Source organism: Vipera ursinii (assembly GCF_947247035.1).
Source record: "Vipera ursinii genome assembly, chromosome: 3".
NCBI lineage: Eukaryota > Metazoa > Chordata > Lepidosauria > Squamata > Viperidae > Vipera > Vipera ursinii.
This window is the reverse complement of record NC_139516.1, coordinates 78,336,140-78,356,368: the sequence shown is the minus strand read 5'-3', so window position 1 is coordinate 78,356,368 and position 20,229 is coordinate 78,336,140. Positions and strand designations below refer to the sequence as shown.

The following is a 20,229-nucleotide window of genomic DNA, read 5'->3' as shown; positions in this document are numbered from 1 at the left end:
GTTGCCTCTAGAAGTTTATGAAATGTACAGGTGATTTTATATGCCATACATAGCCAGAATGATAGCAGTATCAATGGGAAATTGATGTTGATTATTGGAAGAATGCGTTTGATTGCTTAGCTACTTGGGCTTCTCTAGGTACCATTCTAATTTCATATCAGCTGCCCAATGGGTACTATATGATGATAATAATGTCAGTTTTTAAAAATGCAATATGTCATGAAAGTCAGTCATTTTAGAACTAATAATTCAGTATATATAAAATATGGTAGAAGAAATAAAGTATGAATCTCTTCTCATTGATGGGCAATCAAAAGCTATGTTTAGAAATATATTAACATCCTTTGAAGGCAAAAGTACAGCTGAGGTAGCTTTCCTCCAAATATTTCAGAAGGGGAAAGACACAAACATTATCAATATTTGGTGAAAGGAGACATTTCTCTGAAATACACATATGTCTTGTAACTCTCCATGTTGCTAGCAGATAATTGCAAGGACAAGAATTTGTCCAATTTTTCTTATATTTATAGTACATTGTATAAATGAGTTATTATATGGTATATTTCTAATGGAGCAATTTCAGACATGTCTACACCACTATAAATCCCATTGTATTTCCAATGGAGCATGTTTTTACTTACAGGTGCAAATAAATTGGGGAAAAAAAGACTTTTGAGCTTGCTTTGATTGTAAATCAGCATCACAGTATATATTCTCACACACCTATATAAGGCATTGATTTAAGTAAGGTAAACACAGTATCCATTTAGACATTCTCATATATAAACCTCTCATGCAAGGAAGTGACAAGCATCCTATCTCTGTCCCTCTTTTATAACTTCCATTGTGGTCTCTATCCCATATTTTCAGATTGAAAGTTTTATTTTATTTTTATTTTTATTTTTATTGCATTTATATCCCGCCCTTCTCCGAAGACTCACAAGCTTAGCAGTAGCCTTCATTCCATGTATATGCCTGCTTATTAGGGCTTTCACACACACCCCAAGCGGCATTATTACAAAGTCAGCTTAATTGCCCCCAACAATCTGGGTCCTCATTTTACCTACCTCGGAAGGATGGAAGGCTGAGTCAACCTTGAGCCTGGTGGGATGCGAACCTGCACTAATTGCAGGCAGCTGGTGTTACTTAAGGAGGCATTAGCCCACTGCTCCACCAAGGCACCAAAGTTCTAAGTTTCTACAACGTTGTAAATCACTTCCATAAGTATTGCTAAATTGTGGTATTTTTTCTTAATCTAAATGGCATTCATAAGTATTTGTAAGTTTTTGATTTCTTGAGAATCCTTCTAGTTACAATAAAATAGGGAAAAGGCCGGTGAATAAAAGGAAAGAAAAAAATAATCCAAGTGTTTAATTTATGAAATCCAAAACATGAGAATGATACCAATGTTGAGACAAGAATAGGAAAAAAAATCTTAATTGTACAAAGATGTAAAGTATTGCTGTAGTAAGTCTGCCAGCTTTGTGGTGAAAAAATGGGTGGACACTAAAAGGCATGAAAAATGAGATTCCAGACAAACAGAGTAACTCTTTGCTGCCTTCTGGTGGCTGTCCAGATTTTGCAGCTCTTACCTGGTAGTTCTACTAACACAAATTCAGAAATAGCAATTCCTGATGAATGAAAAACTAGAAGGAATTGTAACAACTCAAAGTAAAGAAAAGGCACTTTCGTATGTACCTGGAAAGAGAACCAACTTTTTATTTTTCTACTTCTACTTTTATGCGATGGATTTTTTTTAAAAAAAGAAAATACCATGTTAAAAAGAAATGGAAAGATTCAAAGATGATTGTCTTATCTGTTGAGCAAAGTGGCACAAAACTAATTTTATTAGTTCAAGGATCTTACTCACCCTGTTGCACACATGTGTCATTGAGTAATGTCAGTAAATCCTAAAGTTAAGAAAAATGAGAAACAGAAAGAAAACAATTTAAGAAATTCACCTATTCTCTCAGTGGAACATCCACAGAGCCTAGGACGCATGTGGCTTCCTGTAAGCCAAGACTGCACTGTTTTGTGGAAATGTGATTTTTGTTCGATTTTGCACTTTTTTTTTAATTGAACCTAGGAATAGCAAAGCAAGATCTCCGAATGAGCTCATTCCCATTCATTTCTGAAAACTTTGAAGTTGAGCAAAAAAAAAAAAAAGGTAAAAAAAGGGTTGGTGGGTCCTACACCATCTCAGACAAGTGACTGTCTAGTCCAGGGGTCTTCAAACTTGGCCCTTTTATGACTTGTGGACTTCAACTCCCAGAATTCCTCAGCCAGTGTGCCTGGCTGAGGAATTCTGGGAGTTGAAGTCCACAAGTCATAAAAGGGCCAATTTTGAAGACCCCTGGTCTAGTCTCTTCTTAAAAACCTCCAGTGATGAAGCACCCACGATTTCTGAAGGTAAGCTGGTTAATTGTCCCCACTGTTAAGAAGTTTCTCCTTAATTCCAGGTTGCTTCTCTCTTTGACCAATTTCCAGCCATTGTTTCTTGTCCTGCCCTCTGATACTTTGGAGAATAATTTGACCCCCTCTTCTTTGTGGCAGCTTCTCAAATACTGGAATACTGCTATCATGTCTCCCCTATTTCTTCTTTTCTTTAGACTAGCCAAACCAAAGTCCTGTAGCCATTCTTCATATGTTTTAGTCTCCAGGCCTTGGATCATCTTAGATGCTCTTCTCTGAACTTTTTCCAAGGTCTCAACATCTTTTTTGTAGTGCAGTGACCAAAATTGGCTACAGTATTCCAGGTGTGGTCTTACTAGGGTTTTATAAAATGGCACTAATACTTCACATGATCTTGATTCTATGCCTCCGTTTATGCAACCCAGGATTGTATTAGCTTTTTTGGCTGCTGCTGCACACTGTTGGCTCATCGTCAAGTGATTGTCCACTAGGACTCGAAGGTCCCTCTCACAGTTACTGTTTTTGAGCAAGATCTCACCTAATCTGTACTTATACTGTATCTTTGATTTTTCCTGCCTAAATGTAAAACTTTGCTTTTCTCCACATTAAAACTCATTTTATGGTATGAGGAATGGATGAGAATTTCCCTCTTCCAATAACATTGAGTTGTCTCTTTGGAAGGCTTGTGCAATCTGCTGGCAGGGTGGAGACTGCAATGGAATCCCAGTTCAAGTAAAATTGCCTGTTCTTGGCCTGTTTCCTTAGTGTTCCTTTGGACAAAACCACTGCTAGAAAATTATACTGAGGGATCCATAACACAGCATGCTGTTTGTTTTTCAATGGTTTTAACATTAACAGGCAGTTGGGGTATCCCTAGATTAGTAAAAAAAAACCCATTTATTCTCCAGGCCTATTGCTTTCTCACTGTCTTGTTGAGCGTGGACTTCACTTGCTGGCCTCCTAATTATCTCCAGGATAAAATACCCAACTATATAAAAATGCTTTTCAAAAGGCCTTCAATCCTCCAGTTATATCTTAAAAGTCCAACTTTTCCCATTGGTAATATTGCAGATGAGTTTGCTTCAACATTTTGAGTTTTTGGTGTTATACCCTCACTCTTACAGTTCACCAACTGAATATGTGGGTAACAGCACTAGGTAGAAGATTTTCTAACCTTTGTGTAGTCTATTATGTTTGTCCTAACCAGGAATATTAAAATGAGATTATGAAAGCAGAGCAATCAAGTAATAACATACTGCTGGAAATATTTTAGAATAGAAACTTGGCAGGACTTTTTCTCTAGAATAGAATAGAATAGAATAGCAGAGTTGGAAGGGACCTTGTAGGTTATCTAGTCCAACTCCCTGCCCATGTAGGAGTTCCTATACCATTTCTGACAGACACCAGTCCAGTCTCTTCTTGAAAGCCTTCAGTGATGAAACACCAACAACATCTGAAGGCAGTCTGTTCCATTGGTTGACTGTTCTCACTGTCAGATAATTTTTCCTTATTTCCAGGTTGAATCTCTCCTTGTTCAGTTTCCATCCATTATTCTTTGTCTGGCCTTCAGGTGGTTTGGGAAATAGGTTGACCCTTCCTCTCTGTGACAGCCCCTCAAATATTGGAACACTGCTATCATGTCTCCCCTGATCCTTCTCTTCACTAGACTAGCCATGCCCAGTTCCTGTAACCGTTCTTCATATGTTTTAGCCTCCAGTCCCCTAATCATCTTTATTGCTTTTCTCTGCACTTTTTCTAAAGTTGCAACATTTTTTTCATAGTGTGGAGATCTAAACTGGTTGCAGAATTCTAGGTGTGGTCTTATTAAGGCTTTATAGAGTGGTATTAGTACCTCACGTGATACCTCTCTCAAACCTATATAGTATTGTAAGACAAAAATACTGCTAAACATCATATATAACTTCAGGTATGTTTTATAGTTATCAGCAAAGTTTCCCTCTGTATGAGAAAGTTAAATAGCCTTCACTGCATGTTTGAATAACAGTATTGTAAAATACCATTGCTATATTATATATATTTTAACATATCTGTTCAAAGAATCTACAAATAATCCAACAATCCGATTTATTTTCCTCAGTGCCTCTGTTAATATTCCATCTTGGTGAAATGAATTAAACATGAAATGCAGTAGCTGAATATTTGACCTGATACTTTTAAACCTAACTCTCACAATTATTTTAATGCATTCAATCTCATATTGTTAAGAAGATGAAATACAAAAGTAGAAAGAATTTTTTTCCTTGGAGAAACTTAAAATATTCCTCCCTAAACTTCAACCTTAATTGTTTAGTGGCTTATGGGCACCATTCTGTTTTCAAGATCTAATGTCAAAGAGACTTTGGCAAAAAAAATAAATAAATAAAATCCCTTTATGCTCGTGGAACTGTATAAATTACATAGTATCCATAGGTATCACTTAACTTATAAAGCAGCTCTCCCCTGTATGTTTTAACAAAGATATAATGGTCTGTACAAATGAACAGACATTACTGTCGTATTTTACATTCACTAGATCACAACTAATATTTGTTAATAGCACAGACATACACAAAAAAAAAACCTCTTTCAAAGCAATTTCAAACGTGGCCAATGGCCTAAAGCAACAGTTTAGGCTCTAGATTACCTGACGATGCCTAAATAAACCAAGTCCCCAGAACTTCTCTCAAAGTTGCTGACAAACTGTAGTTTTTTAATACAATAAAAGAGGAACAGTGCTACATGGGAGTATTTGTATTCAACATATTCAGTTAACATGATTAAAATATTTAACTTATGTTTGATCAGGTTCCCACCCATTCCTAGTCCTACCTTGTTTTTGAAGCATAATTCCTGGTCCCTACTCTACGATAAGATTAAATGCAGCCGTCAGATAAAAAAAGAGATGAATTCATCTCATAGAACATGTATTTAGAATGGGGGAGAGGATTGGGTCAGATGAGAAAGTCTGCATTATGTGGCCATATATCTTGGAAGCAGTGAAAAAGATACATTGCACATGTTATTATGGGTCTTATTTCAAAAAAGCATATTAATTCAACATAGAATATGCAGTCCTTCAATTGATCCTGGCATTTTGGTATATTTATGGCTTTAATGCAGTGAATGGGAATGAAAAGATGGAATAAAAGCTAACATTGGCATTTATGTGCCATGCACTCCAGAATCAGCAGGTCTTAACTTCAAAGATTTTTTTTATCTACTTTTCAGGTTTCTATGTCAAAAAAAAAGGTAATAACAAATAAATATATATCCAATTTTACACACTGGAATATGCAAAGGGCAATATAATATGTCTCCACAATTAAGCTACAGCATTGTTTTTGGTATTCATGAATTAACTTGTAACATTCAAAACGGATGAACACCAATCATGAGTATAGCACCCCTTTGCCATTCATTTAAGTAGCCCCTATTCTACTGTATCTGAATTTCACAAAAACTTTGGTGAATCCCAAAATTCCACCCAAATTTTTTAGGCTCACATAGAAGCCCAATAAAATTGGACTACTTCAATGATTTAAAAGAGGTATTGTGTTTGTGTGAAGTTGCAAGAATTTCTTAACTTTCAAAATGTGTATGGTTCTAATTCAGACAATTTCTCATGTGGCAAATAAGAGTGTTAATTTGCCTTGCAGAACATTGTTATATTTCTTATGGTTTCTTCTTTCAATTTTGTGAATGTTTGACCTGGTTCATTTCTTGTGAAAATTTAAGAAATGATTCTAAGTCTGAGGAAAAGAGTTATATACAATCTTCTATATACGGTAAATTCCTTAAATGAAGACTAGGTATCCATTGCCATCTCAGCAGTGTATTTTGTAAGGATAGGTGAGAAATATCTTAAACTTGAAGAATTCTAGACATCACATTCGTTTAATACTAAAATACTTAGGAATTAATATTTCCTGAGAGTTGGAACGACTTGCTACCCAAAGTTGTAGGTGCTCCAACACTGGAGGTTTTTAAGAATTTGTCTGAAATAGTATAGGGTTTCCTGCTTGAGCAGGCTGGGCTAGAAGACCTCCAAGGTCCCCTTCCAACTCTGTTATTTTGTTAGTCTGTTAATAGACTGATCACTTTCCCTTTTTTTCTTTATGTATATTGTAAACCCTTATACAGAATGCACATCATTTAAAATTTACTTCCCAAAAGGTGCACAGAGCCTTTTGGACATCTAAGCTGAAGTGCTGCACAACTCTACCCAATATCTAGGTAAAATCATAAGGTTGAACAGTACAGTTTAAGTCACTAAAATCACACCACTGCTTTCATCAGTATTGCAAATTAAATCATTCTTCCAGATTGCATGCCTGGCTTTGCATGGACATGTTCCAAAAAGGATACCCCATCGCATACCTTGGTAAACAGTTTTTTGTATTGTTCACCTGGAATCCTGGTTTCCTGCTCCCTGAAGAGCTATTGGTCAGGACATTGAGGTAGCATTTAAGTATAGTGCCTCTGACAAATAATATTTTATGAATTGATTTAAATTTGATTTGAAAGCTAAATCTAATCCCATGTCCCTAGTCAGTCATTCCTGGCTCTTCATATGCTTCCTTTTGCTGATGACTTCCTGTAGTAACAAAATTCATGCTTGGCACTAATAGTATAGATGAGAGGTGCAAATGCATTTCCTTAATTAAATTTGACTGTAATTTTATACCCGAAGTCCTAAATTTTCTATTTTATGGTGCAAATTTTAATGTTTTTAAATTTATTGTCTGAAAGCTTTTAGCAGAACAGCACTTATCAGTATTAAAAATACATGTATATTTAACATTACTGGTGAAAAATAGCCTCTAGATTAGAACAGAATGATGAGGATGATGGAAGACATCAACAATTATATTTGTCCAACAATTTTCTTTTAAAAAAAGGCAACAACCTTCCCCATCACATGCTGTCCAGATATGAGATTGAACTCCAAGTTGGAAGTTAAAAGATCTAGAGACGAGCAGGTTAACTTATGTAGCATATTCAATGTTAACAGGTAGATATTATGGTTAGGTGGAGTCTGAGGAAACACTTTGTCGAAGATTCAGTTGAAATTCATTGGAAGCACATCATTGAGGTGAAAGTAAACTTTTGTTAATAGATTATCAGAAGACTCCATTTTGATTGGATCAACAAAGAGTTATGTGGACACTCTATTGTTTGTAAAAGAAAGGTGGTTCACTGATGTAGAATGACATATCTTCTAGAACTGAAATGTCTCATGAAGGCAGATCTGCAGATTCACCTGTCCTTATCACTTGAAGTATTAGTATCACTTTATAAAGCCTTAGTAAGGCCACACCTGGAATACTGCATCCAGTTTTGGTCACCATATTACAAAAAAAGATATTGAAACTTTGGGAAAAAGTGCGAAGAAGAGCAACTAAGATGATTAAAGGCCTGGAGACTAAAACATAAGAAGAACGATGGCAGGATTTGGGTTTGGCTAGTCTATAGAAAAGAATGACTAGGGGTGACGTGTTAGCAGTATTCCAGTATTTGACAGGTTGCCACAAAGAGGAGGGGGTCAACTTATTTACCAAATCACCAGAGGGCAGGACGAGAAACAATGGATGGATGATGGAAACTAATCAAGGAGAGAAGCAACCTGGAAATAAGGAGAAACTTTCTAAGAGTGAGGACAATTAACCAGTGGATCAGCTTGCCTTCAGACATTGTAGGTGCTTCATCAGTGGGGGTTTTTAAGAAGAGACTTGTCTGAAATGGTATAAGGTTTCCTGCCTGAGCATGGGGTTGGACTAGAAGACCTCCAAGGTCCCTTCCAGCTCTGTTCTGATTCTATCAGACAATTCAGATATGCTTATCTGAGTCTGAATAGAATGTAACTTTCCACAAAGTTATAAATGGCGCCATGTGACAAATCACAGCTGTAGTTTCATATAGAAAAGAACCTATCAGTGAGCATTCAACCTTAGATTAAATTTCCTTCAAGTTCCAGTCAGCTTCTGATGGGTTCATGGACACACCCATGTAGTTTTATTGCCAGAAATATTAAAGGCTTGCTTTCTATCAGGATGTTTATATTGCTTCAGCTTTCCATTCGAGTCTATTTCCTGGAAAACTCTATTTGAAAAATAAACCAGGCCTTCTGCTAATCTATACAAAGTTGATCAGGGCTATCACCTCTTGAGACATAATTTGGACTGTGGTCAATAAAACCAACTTTTTCCATTTAAGTATTTTGTAATCAAATATTTTTAAAAGCCCTTGAATAAAGGAGTATTTGCAAATATTTCTTTAGCTTATCATCCTCTCCTGTAGATTGCTAGTATGGGAAGAATCCAGAGAAAGAAAGATTTGGGGAAATATTAAAAAGGCAGAATATATTTCCCCAAAGGATTTTAAAGGCAGAAACCAACCCCCACCCAAGTCTCTCTGCCCCAAACAGAAACCAGGTCTGCAGAAATGCAGATGTGATAATCTTGTCAGAAAGATTGGAGCCAGGAAGCTTGGATTAGAAAGGAAATCCCTAGAATCAACAATCCCTCACACTAAAAATCCAACAGTCATTAGCCACACACCCAGGGAAGCAGGATATGACCTTTGGGGCATAATAGGATTAACCCACCACCATCAGAATACCAGAAAGTCACACTCAGACTCAGGTCAAAGTTCATGCCACAGGAACAACTCCAAACAAAAGCTCAAGAGGGCATAAAAGCCCACCACTTCCTGCTACAAGTGGTCAGTTTTTCCAGAGCCATCTTTCTGTCTGGCTCTGCTCTTCAATAAACTACAACCTTCTTTCTAAAGCAGTCTCCATGTTGTTTATTCCCAGCTTGGACTGGACTCCGATGAAGATTTTTCTTTCAACACTAGAAATGCTACATATTTTGTTGCTCTATGGATAAGTCAGCTTTTTCACTCTTTTTATATTCCCTATTATGCACATCATATGGCTTTAACAGAGTTAACAGAGGTTATTATTTTTTGCCAAAGCATAGCCTTGAGTTTTAGTAACTTCATTCTACAAGTCATTGCTTTCTCCAAAAGATTTTATATACAGCTCTTAATTTTTCCCCTCTCTGAAACTTGGTCAAAATAAAAATGAAACAAACACCCCAGTAGAAATCTTGACATTCAACATCAAGGTTTCAGCCTTTTTCCTTTCAGTTTGGAATGTGCGATCAGCAATATGAAGTTGTTTCTAACTTGCCTCTAGAGGGTGTTTTTTTTAAAAGCACTTTGAAAATACAAATATCATGACCCTGAAAATTTCCCCTATTGCCATCCTCCTTGCCAAAGAGCTTGGAACAAAGCTTTGTTTCAGTCTATCTTTCTAAGCACAAATATCAAGTAACAGCTACTGCCTGAATGTATCAAGGAGCAGAAGCCTGCAAAAGTTGTGATAGGTTATAACAAACTAAAAAGCTATAATCCCTTTTGAACTGAATAGGGATGCTGGGCTGTCCTCTTAAACAACTGCAGTTCCTTTGAACGGGACTGTGCCAAAGTTCCAAGGTGAATTGTGTCCAATTTTTAGTATCTCAAACTTACTGTTATAAGAAGAAGAATGATTGGAAGACAATTTTATTTATAAGATTTGTATAGTAACCATCTTATTCAACGTAACTCTGGCTGGCTGACTGGCTTGCAAGCAATAAAACACTAAAAACAATTAAAAACATAAAAGCTACATATAGTACATATGTATGTATGTATGTATGTATGTATGTGTGTGTGTGTGTGTATGTATGTAATATATACATATGGATGTGTGGGAATGTGCTCTGCTTGAGAGTACCTGGATATATATATATATATATATATATATATATATATATATATATATATATATATATATATATATATATCCAGGTACTCTCAAGCAGAGCACATTCCCACACATCCAGAAAAAAATTTAGAGTCTCTGTGGGCTCCATCCTCACAGCACACCAAGGTTTGTGGGCAAAGCCAGGTCTTCACGCTTATTTCAAAAGACAAGAAGGTAGGGCCCTGGGGATTTCAAGGGGAAGGTTTTTCAAAGAAAACAAATGGTTTGCTATTGAGAAGGTACGCCAGGGGTCTTCAAACCTGGCCCTTTTATGACTTGTGGACTTCAACTCCCAGAATTCTGGCTGAGTTGAAGTCCACAAGTCATAAAAAGGACAAGTTTGAAGACCCCTGAGGTATGCTGTCTAGGTTTAAGATTTAGCAGAAAGGACCAAGAGGGGAGCTTATCCTGTCAGTCCTAGTGGAATTGGCAGATATCTTTGGAGAGAGAGTGATCCTGTGCCATTTAGAGTTTCAAAGGTGACAACTATCACCTTGAACTGTATACAGGAAGAAACTGGATGCCAGTGTGGTGCAATATGGAGAAATTGTGGGGCATCCAAAACTGCACATGCTGCTGCCTTCTGGATCAGCTGTAAGTTTTGGATGGTCTCCCAGAGAAGCCCCATGTAGAACATGTTGCAGTAGTCCAACTTCCAGTCCAGGTATGGATCATAAGACTACTAAGGTTATCTTGGAACACTGCAAAAACCAGGACAAAACTTTTATAGGCAACTTAAGGGATAATATTATGTGTACTACTACTACTGCTGCTGCTGCTGCTGCTGCTGCTAACAGTGTTCTTAGCCCAGTTCACCTTCAGGCATGAATAATTTAAATAGGGTCCATATAATAATGTTGTAGTGCTTCTGGCCCCATTTGTCACATGTACTAACTAGAAATGTATCTTTTTATTCAAATATCTTGACCCTACTCAGGATATATAGGCACTAGTATTGTATTTCTGAGTATGGGTCTCAACATCAATAGATTGTCTATTGTATTGATCCGAGAAAAAAGATTCTTATCAATTGATAGCTGCTTCCCTGGGAATGAGAGTTTGGTATTTTAATCTGTGCAAGCATATATTGTACAAACTGATGTGTAAACTTCAATGGATGATGCATCATTAAGTTTTAACTGAAGTAATATACTGCTATGTTTAAAATGCTTTATTATAATGATGATAATTTGTCTTACTACAAGCAGCTATCTTGGCAAGTTTGGGAGTTGGTCTTTCCTTCCTTCCCAATTTATAAGGCTTTCTAACTCAACTCTGAATCTGGGTATGCAGATTAAAATATGGTGTTTAGAAACCAAAAATAAACATAAGAAACATACATCTTAACACACACTGACAAGATATACCTGATGGACACACTCTGATCCCCCATGGTGGAAAATTAAATTAAGAGATTGATTAAAAATTTACAGAATTGGTAGTCTAAATTTCCAAAATGGGAAGCCTTGAGTTAACCATACATATGAGTATTCTTAGTTTCTTATTTATTACATTTTAAAATCACCCATCTCTCTCACAGTGGGACTCTTTTTTCTTTTGACTTTCTTTGTTGCTCAGCAAGTCATCATCTTATTTAAATCATGCCCAAAGGCTATAGAACAAGGTCTACACACCTAGGTCCCTGTCTGTAAGTGAGTTCTTCAAATTCTAAAAAAAGAAAATCCTCATATTCCAAAAAAAGTGAATATTCCACTTTGACACAATTGCTTCTATTTTTCATGATTTATTTGACTTCTGGCATGGCACCCTCAGGGCAGTAGCAATTAAAAGTCTTCCACTGTTTGAAGTTTTCCAACCTTTGTCCACATAACCAGGGGAAAAAGTCCCCTCAGGATCAAACCAAGACTTCCTCTGAGGTATCTGTGCTTTTGGGTGTAGAGCGACTGTCCAAATAGGTCTTTTCCCTGCCACTAGGCCTTCACTATAAACCAGGTTTGCCCTTCCACCGTTTTGGGGAACCAGAAGATTGATGGGGAAATCCTCATTCTGGGACTGGCTAAATTCAGAACGGGAAACCAAGTTGAAACTGTGGGACTTTGGAGCTCAGCCAAAGTGAGGTGAAGGATTGACACAAACAAACAAAAATAAAGTACCAAAAGTTTTAACTCACATAACACACAGCTGAAATTGTTTTCACTAACACAATTCTAACTAACTTGACTTTTAACCTTACCTGAGGTAACTGCATCCAGCACTCTAGCAAAGATGTCCTCAACTTTTTGGGCACCATGGACTGGTTCCGTGGAGAGAGGTTTTTCCATGGACCGGAGGGTGTGTGGTTTTGTGTGCTGCCTGCATCCCGTGGATGGGTCTTTGCTTGTTTCTGTGGACCGGTTGCTGGCATGCCACAGCCCAGTACTGGTCCATGCTCTAGCAAAACCACCCCTCAAATTTTCCACAAAATATGTCACATTTCCCCCCCTCTCAAGAGTCAAGTGATCACTTCTACCTCATCAGGCTGGCTTTTGATTACAGGGCCAGCTGCTCCCCATTATAGCCCAGAAATGTCCTTTCCTTCTTATCACAGAAAGAAGGCCAGCCCTTTGAGGTAGGCCAGTTCAGGAAACAGAGTTCTCCAGAATGACAAAGATTCTACTCTATTGATGTGGGTTCTAGTAAGACAAATTTTGAGAATGTGCCCGTGTTTTAAGTTTCTGTCATTGCTTTTGTGATAGCGATAGCAATAGCACTAAGAGTTATATGCTGCTTCACTGTGCTTTACAGCGCCCTCTAAGCAGTTTACAGAGTCAGCATATTGCCCCCAACCATCTGAGTTCCCATTTTACCAACCTCTGAAGGATGGAAGGCTGGGTCAACCTTGAGCTGGCAGTAGGCAGAATTAGCCTGCAATACTGCATTCTAACCACTGAGCCATCACATCTCTTGATGCTAGATGTAGAACAGGGGTGTCAAACTCAATTTCATTGAGGGCCGCATCAGCATTGCGGTTGCCCTCAGGGGGCCGGGTGGGTGTGGCCAGGGTGGGCATGGCCTACTGGGTGGGCGTGGCTAGAGTGCGTATGGCCTACTGGGTGGGCATGGCCAGCTCTACATCCTTGGCATCAAGGGTGCCTATGGGGGCCTGGGCAGGAGTGGGACAGATCTGAGGGTCTCTGGCAGAAGGAGGGTCTCTGGGCCAGGGCCAAGGCATTGGGGGCCGTTCCCTCACTGTTTCCAGGATGGCTTCGCGGGCCGCATGAAACCACTTCGCGGGCCGGATCCGGCCCCCGGGCCTTGTGTTTGACATGTCTGATGTAGAAGAATGGCATGTTGAACAAGCATTTTTTTCTTCTCTAAAATATTTTGCTGCTGTATAACACATAATGCTTCATCCTCAATTACTTTTTGAGTTTGTTTTCTCCCATGGTGTTGAAGTAGAGTAGTCAATCTACTTTGAACTCTGAGGAAGGGTCACCCACATTTATTAAATCGATCTGTGAATATTTTCAGAACATCTATTAAAGTAGAGTGAATTCCTTTGGTGGATACATCCTTTAATTTTCAAAATTCTTGAAAGGACTTGATTAAATCTAAAATCATACAGATGAGGGGAAGGAGTTAATAGAAACGTTAATACATACAAGTCCGATAGGATTTGAACTCACAACCTTTCAGTTGTAAATTAGACACTTACTCAATGCAGCATGCAATCTTTCATTAATGTCCTTGGGAATTTACAGGTGTTAAATTAGGCTTCGCTATTGTTCGTCAAATGCAATAAAAACGTAATGAGAAATACAAGGAAATAAATTAATTCTGGGGAAAAAAATCTAATAAAAAGGACAGTGGAGTTCAAACAAAACCTGTTCCCTAGTCTCTGCCAAGATATATGAAATGTCACTAATATTAGTTTTAATACTGCTTATTATGCTTTGCTTGATGAAATATTTTCATTAGATGAGGATTCTGTACTTTGTATTTTTTGCAAAGATATCAGGTCTGTCTATCATAGCCATTTAATTACATTCTAAATAGACACACCAGTTCTCTACAATGTATAGTCTATACTTCATTATTGTTCAGACTCTGAATACCCTTTATTTGTTTAAAAGATAATTCAAATTTCCTTTATCTGTTTGATGTCTGGTGACATCTCCTGAATTTGTTCGTATCTGCCTATTTTTGGTTCAAGATTCTGCTAAATCTAAAGTGTACTCCCATGTTTTGGGTTACAGGAAAAATAATCCATGGATATTTATTGCCTTTTCTATTACTGCTGATTGGAAGATACAGGCATAAATTAAATAAAGATTAAATAAAGATATATATTAAATAAAGATATAAAGCTAAGTTAAACTATTTCAGTTATTTTTTATTGCTCTTTCCTTCCTGCTGAATTTGAATGAAGCAGGAATATGGAGCACTTCTGTGGTTAATTATGTTATCTGAGCCATGAGTTATCCTACATAAGAAACTACATTTTTCTTATATTGTTTTCACATTTTCCTACATTCTCTTCTTTTTTCTTATGTATTTTTAAAGACTTTTTTTTTAACCTGCTTTGGTTTATTCTCTAGCCAAAATCATGGAAGTGCATGCTTGCACACAAACATGTTTTAAAGTCCAGAATGGGAATTGTGTAGATGCCTAGCTAGTTATCTCCCATCACCAACTGGGTCTCTGTGTCTGCCCTTCTTCCTAATCTTGTCCCATAGCCTCACCTAGTTATAGTCCTGAGGATTGGTCATTCCTTGAAAAAAGTAAAAGCATGGAGAATCATTCCAAAAGTATGCTGTTGATGGAAAACTGGTCTTCCAAAGGGACCTGCAACCTTTAACAACTTTAAGGCCAAACCTCAGTTAGAATAGAATAGAATAGATCTGGAAGGAACTTGGAGATCTTCCAGTCCAGCCCTCTGCTCAAGCAGGAGAACCTATACCATCTCAGACAGGTGATTGTCCAGTCTCTTCTTAAAAACTTGCTGTGATGGAGTGCCCACAATTTCTGGGGGTAAGCTGTTCCACTGGTTGATTGTCCTCACTGTCAGGAAGTTTCTCCTTAATACTAGGTTGCTTCTCTCTTTGATCAGTTTCTAACCATTGTTTCTCGTCCTTCCCCCTGGTGCTCTGGTGAACAACCTGACCCCCTCTGCCTTGTGGCAGCCCCTCAAATACTGGAATACTGCTATCATGTGTCCCCTTTTTCTTCTTTTCTTTAGACTAGCCAAACCCGCAGCCATTCTCCATATGTTTTGGTCTCCGGGCCTTTGATCATCTTAGATATCTCAGTGAAACCCCATTGACTTGGGCCAAGGCAGTTGTTAACAGTATCACAAAGAATAATTCATTCACCACCTCATGTTTAGTAGACCATATTAGTTGAACTTCCTAAATAAGTTTGATATTTCTCTCCAGGCTAATATATTCAGGGCATGCACAATCACTTTCTCACCATCTCTTGGAGAACAGTGAACCTCTTTGCTTTTCATCTCAAACTGTTATCCTGGCTGACGATCTTAAATATTTACTTTCTATCTTTGTTTCTTCTTTCTGTTCACAGTGCAGATATACTTTGCATTTTAATACGCACAAGCTTTTCATTATTTGTCTATCTATGATACTTCATTTTTTTCTTTTTAGAAAAGAACACTTTTTACATTTCTTTTATCATTTACTTTCATTTTGGGTTTTTGATCAGGGTCACCTGTGGCAAAGATGGTTTTGGATTTATCTGAATCTGCTGCCTATTAAAGGCATGAGCTAGATTCGTTAGAAAATAGGATATGAATGGCTCTATATCAGTGCCCCCATTCTATCTCCCAGCAGCTGGTACATACACAAAATCACTTGCAGAAAATTCAAGCAGAAATTTGGAACCAAGAAACATTGGATTAGGCTAAATGATGGCTAAAGTTCAATACTGTAGTTCCAAATAGTGATTTCCTAGCTTCCAGGATACTTGTTTGTAACTGTAAGATCCTCATCAGGACAACTAAGAATGGCATGTATATCCAGGCTAGGAAAGGATGATGATGACTTGTCCTGCCACATGCTTAAGTGCACAAGTTCATGTTATGGGTATAAACTATTTGGTGTCTGACCTTCCTGTTTCTCCTCTTAATAGTACATTTATAACAGATTGCTTTTTTCTTTTAATCACCCCGTAATCACTTGCAACAGGGTGGAGTTGGGGGCAACTGAATAGAGCTGAGCAGTTACTGGCTGGATGCCCTTCCTGACGCCTATGCAGAGTTCACAGAAGATATTTTCTCTTTGCGCCTAGAGAAAAATATTTAGGATCAAATTCTCATTTCCTGATTGCAAGGCAAAAGCTCCACCTTTAGGCCACCATGCTGCCCATATAAAAGATTGATATTGGTCAAAAATTGGGCTTCAAAATGAATAGTCACCCTTCTTTAGTCCTGCATGTTGTCTCATCATGGTGGTTGAAGAGAGTTTCTTGGAGAAATGAGAAAAGAATGTCAGGAGTATATAAACCCAGCAGGGTCATCCAAGGCATGATAGTTATCCCAGCTGTCCAGCTAAAACAAGCAGGCACTGACATTGGGCAGTAGTGATATAGAGTAGGAGGATGTTGGAGGTGAATAATGACTTTAGTGACAATGGTAAGAGCACCAATTTCTACTGCAAGGGAGAAGGGAATGGTAAATCACTTCTGAATTTTGATCAAGAAAAACACATTGATGGAAAATATAAAATGATTGACAGTATAATTCTGGCTAATGGCTCTTCAGGTCAGATGACACTCAACATGCTACTGAGGAAGAGATGAGGCTCTTTTGTACTAATAGAGTTTAAAACATGGTTAGATTAAAACATTCACACATCTAGTTGTTGATGCCAATATGTAGGAAAACAGAATTTAAAGCTGTAAAGGCAAAATTATAGTGGGAACAAGGAATGTAAGTATGAATGAGGGAAAAGTCAATATGATGAAAGATGAAATTGCCCAATTACACATTGACTTTTGAGACATCGGTGAAATGAAATGAACAGGTATTGGACACTTTCAGTCAGAAGGTCACACTGTTTTTTTTCACTTAGGGAAGAAAAATCAACATTTTTAAATGCACTTTTATTAAAGTATTTCATAGTCACGGCCCGCTGGACGTCGGGGCTGGCGGTCAGCATGGCGGCCGCCGCAGTTGTCCGAACCGTCGGGGGCAACCTTGCCCAGAATCTCAAAGAAATTCGGATCCACCTTTGCCAACACTCGGCGGCTAGTCAGGGAGTCCGAGATTTCATTGAACAGCACTATGTCACATTGAAGAAGGCAAATCCAGACTTCCCCATCTTGATCAGAGAGTGCTCCAATGTTCATCCTATGCTTTGGGCTAGATATGCCTTTGGCCTAGAAAAGAATGTGTCACTGAGTAACCTAAATGTGGACCAAGTTGCCAAAGCCTTGGAGAATGCTGTTAATAGCAAAATATGAAGATAATCCTATATTCGTGTTTAATTCTAAAACACTATATATATATTCATTTGTAATTTCCATGTAATTAATTATGATCTAAAATAAAGTCGTGTACAATGAAAAAAAAGTATTTCATAGTCACAACAAATAGGATAGTATTCAGGCAGAATGCAACCAGTGATAAATAATATCAGTAAAGCTTGACAATTATATTAATTATCTGAATTTGTGCTTCAGCCACTGATGGACAAGAAGAGAATGTTGATGGGTATGGTCAAATTCCACAGAACATGTAGGCAAGATATGCTGTTTGTGGTTGGTGATCAGCAGGGCTTTTTTTCTCATAGAACACTCAGAACGGAGTTCCGGCACCTGTTTTGGATGGAACCTTGTAGGGTAGACAAGGCGGGTTGTATGACATGTGTGAGTTCCGGCACCTTTTTCTTTTACAAAAAAAGCACTGGTGATCAGAATGCCAAAGATGGAAACAGTAGAGAATAACATACAGTTATTTGTTTATTTACATATTTATTTATTATTTTTTTCCATCTCACCAGTAAAGCAACTCTAGGTGGCTTACAAAATTGGAGATAGTTGAGCTAACACAGCATTTGAAATACAATTGTGTACCAATGATACATATGTAATTTCTAAAATGTATAATTCTTTTTTTGAAATTTGAATTGGAAGAAGAACAGGTCAAAGAACACATGATACAGTGGCCTAAGAATTTTGGGTTATAATATAGAGCTGAGTCAGTGGGAAAAAATATGTGGCCAAAGGGTTGAAATTTATATTGTGCTACAATATTAACAAGAATATTTATAAAATGATGTATGACTGATACATGATGCCACAGAAATTATCTAGAATGTATAAATTCATTCCAAATATATGTTGGGAATGTGAAGAACAAAGAAGGGACATTTTATCATTTTATCATTTTATGTTTTAAAAAAGCTAAAGGGGAATTTGGATTAAAATATACACATTGATATAGAGGATTTTAAAAATCAATATTCAATTGAAGCCATTTTTTTTCTTTTAGGACTGATGGATACACAGTTAGAAAAGAGAAATGGAAGATTATTTCAATCTAGGATTACTACGGCATGAGTATTATATGCTCAAAGAAGGAAAAAATCAGATTACCCATCATGGAGGAATGGTTGGTGAAACTGACAGAATTTGCTGAGATGGCCAAATTACCTTCTTTGATTCTGGAAACCCCTTTTGGACATTTTGTGTAAAAAAGAAAATGATAGTGTGACTTACAGTTTTGACATTTAGAAAAAAAAAGTTATAGAGAGAAGGGAATTAGAGAGGTTTGATTAGAATTGTATGTATGTCTGTTGAGAGGAAGATTGGATAATTTCCAAACTCTGTTAAGTTTTTTTCTTTGATGTAGATATGTAGACTGACCTTTTCTAACTTGTTGGCCACTATTTTGTTTCCAGATTTGCTGGTATAATTTGGTTAGAACCTTTGTCAATTCTTCTTTTATTGCTTCCCATATTTCTGTAGATATTCCATCAACTTCTATAGCCTCTTAATGGCCAGAATGAGGATCTGACTTCAACTTCTAGTCCTCAAGGTTTCTGTAAGCAAGGAATATCTTCTACGATATTTTGGATATTGACCTCCCTACTGTATAGAATTTAGTATAGACCTTCCATCTTTGATTTTTTTTAAAAAAAAAAACAATCAATATTCATCAACTGGCTTCCTTTAGCATACCATGCTAAGGACAGAACATCCTTCTGAATTCTGAGATCTTTTGAAAGGTTTTTTTTTCTTATTTTTTTAGTTGTTGAAGTTGTTGGTTTTGGAGAAACTCCTGAGAATATCACAATCAGCCAAGAAAGCAAGCAAATGTATCATAGGAAAAAAAATCAACTCAGAGTTGTCACAGGTTTTAATTATTCTCCTTCAGACACTTATACAAAGACTTAGCTCTCAGGAGAAGACTCTCAAGCTGGGAATGGTGGAAGGAAAGAGGATAGAGGACTATCAGCAGCAAAGTAGATAGTCTCAAACTGTAGCAACGATGTGTGCACTGTTAGATCAGCTTGCACATCATCCTGGTGAAAAATCTATGTGGTTTTTGAGTTGACTATGTGGTTTTTGAGTTGATATTGACTTGATGGTGCATGATCATAATTAATAACTATGCCACATTAAAAAACTGTATTCAGTAAATTTTGGGGTCACTATTTATGCTGTTTATGTGATTATTATTCCAAGTCCCTCTCTTTCATAATGTACATTGCTGACACAAATACATTTTTATAATAAAATGTTGCTATACTATATTAGGCACAAAAGTGCTTTACTCCAGTTTTTCCTTCCCTATTTGTGAGATTTAATTTAAGAACACTTCCTGAATTGCAGTTTCCTAAATGACTATCAGATGCCACTGAGAAATAAGCCTGCACAAAATAATATATAAAACAAGTTTTCTCATACCAAGTACAAGGATCAGGGAGCAGATAGGTGTAGAAACTTCTTAATCTAAAAAGGAAAAAAAAACCCATCCATTTCACAGTCCATTATTATACACACACATAGAGGATATGTTTTCAGATTTGGAAAAGTTCTTAAATTTCACA

The 20,229-nt window shown here is 37.2% G+C and overlaps 1 protein-coding gene across 1 annotated transcript; it reads left to right on the top strand.

Moving 5' to 3' along the window:
- The first annotated feature begins 17,304 nt into the window (after positions 1-17,304).
- LOC310637331 (NADH dehydrogenase [ubiquinone] 1 alpha subcomplex subunit 2-like) lies at positions 17,305-17,741 on the top strand. Its single transcript, XM_083357692.1, has one exon. It carries the CDS (start codon positions 17,333-17,335, stop codon positions 17,636-17,638), a length of 306 nt encoding a protein of 101 aa, XP_083213818.1. The 5' UTR covers positions 17,305-17,332; the 3' UTR covers positions 17,639-17,741.
- Positions 17,742-20,229: the final 2,488 nt, after the last annotated feature.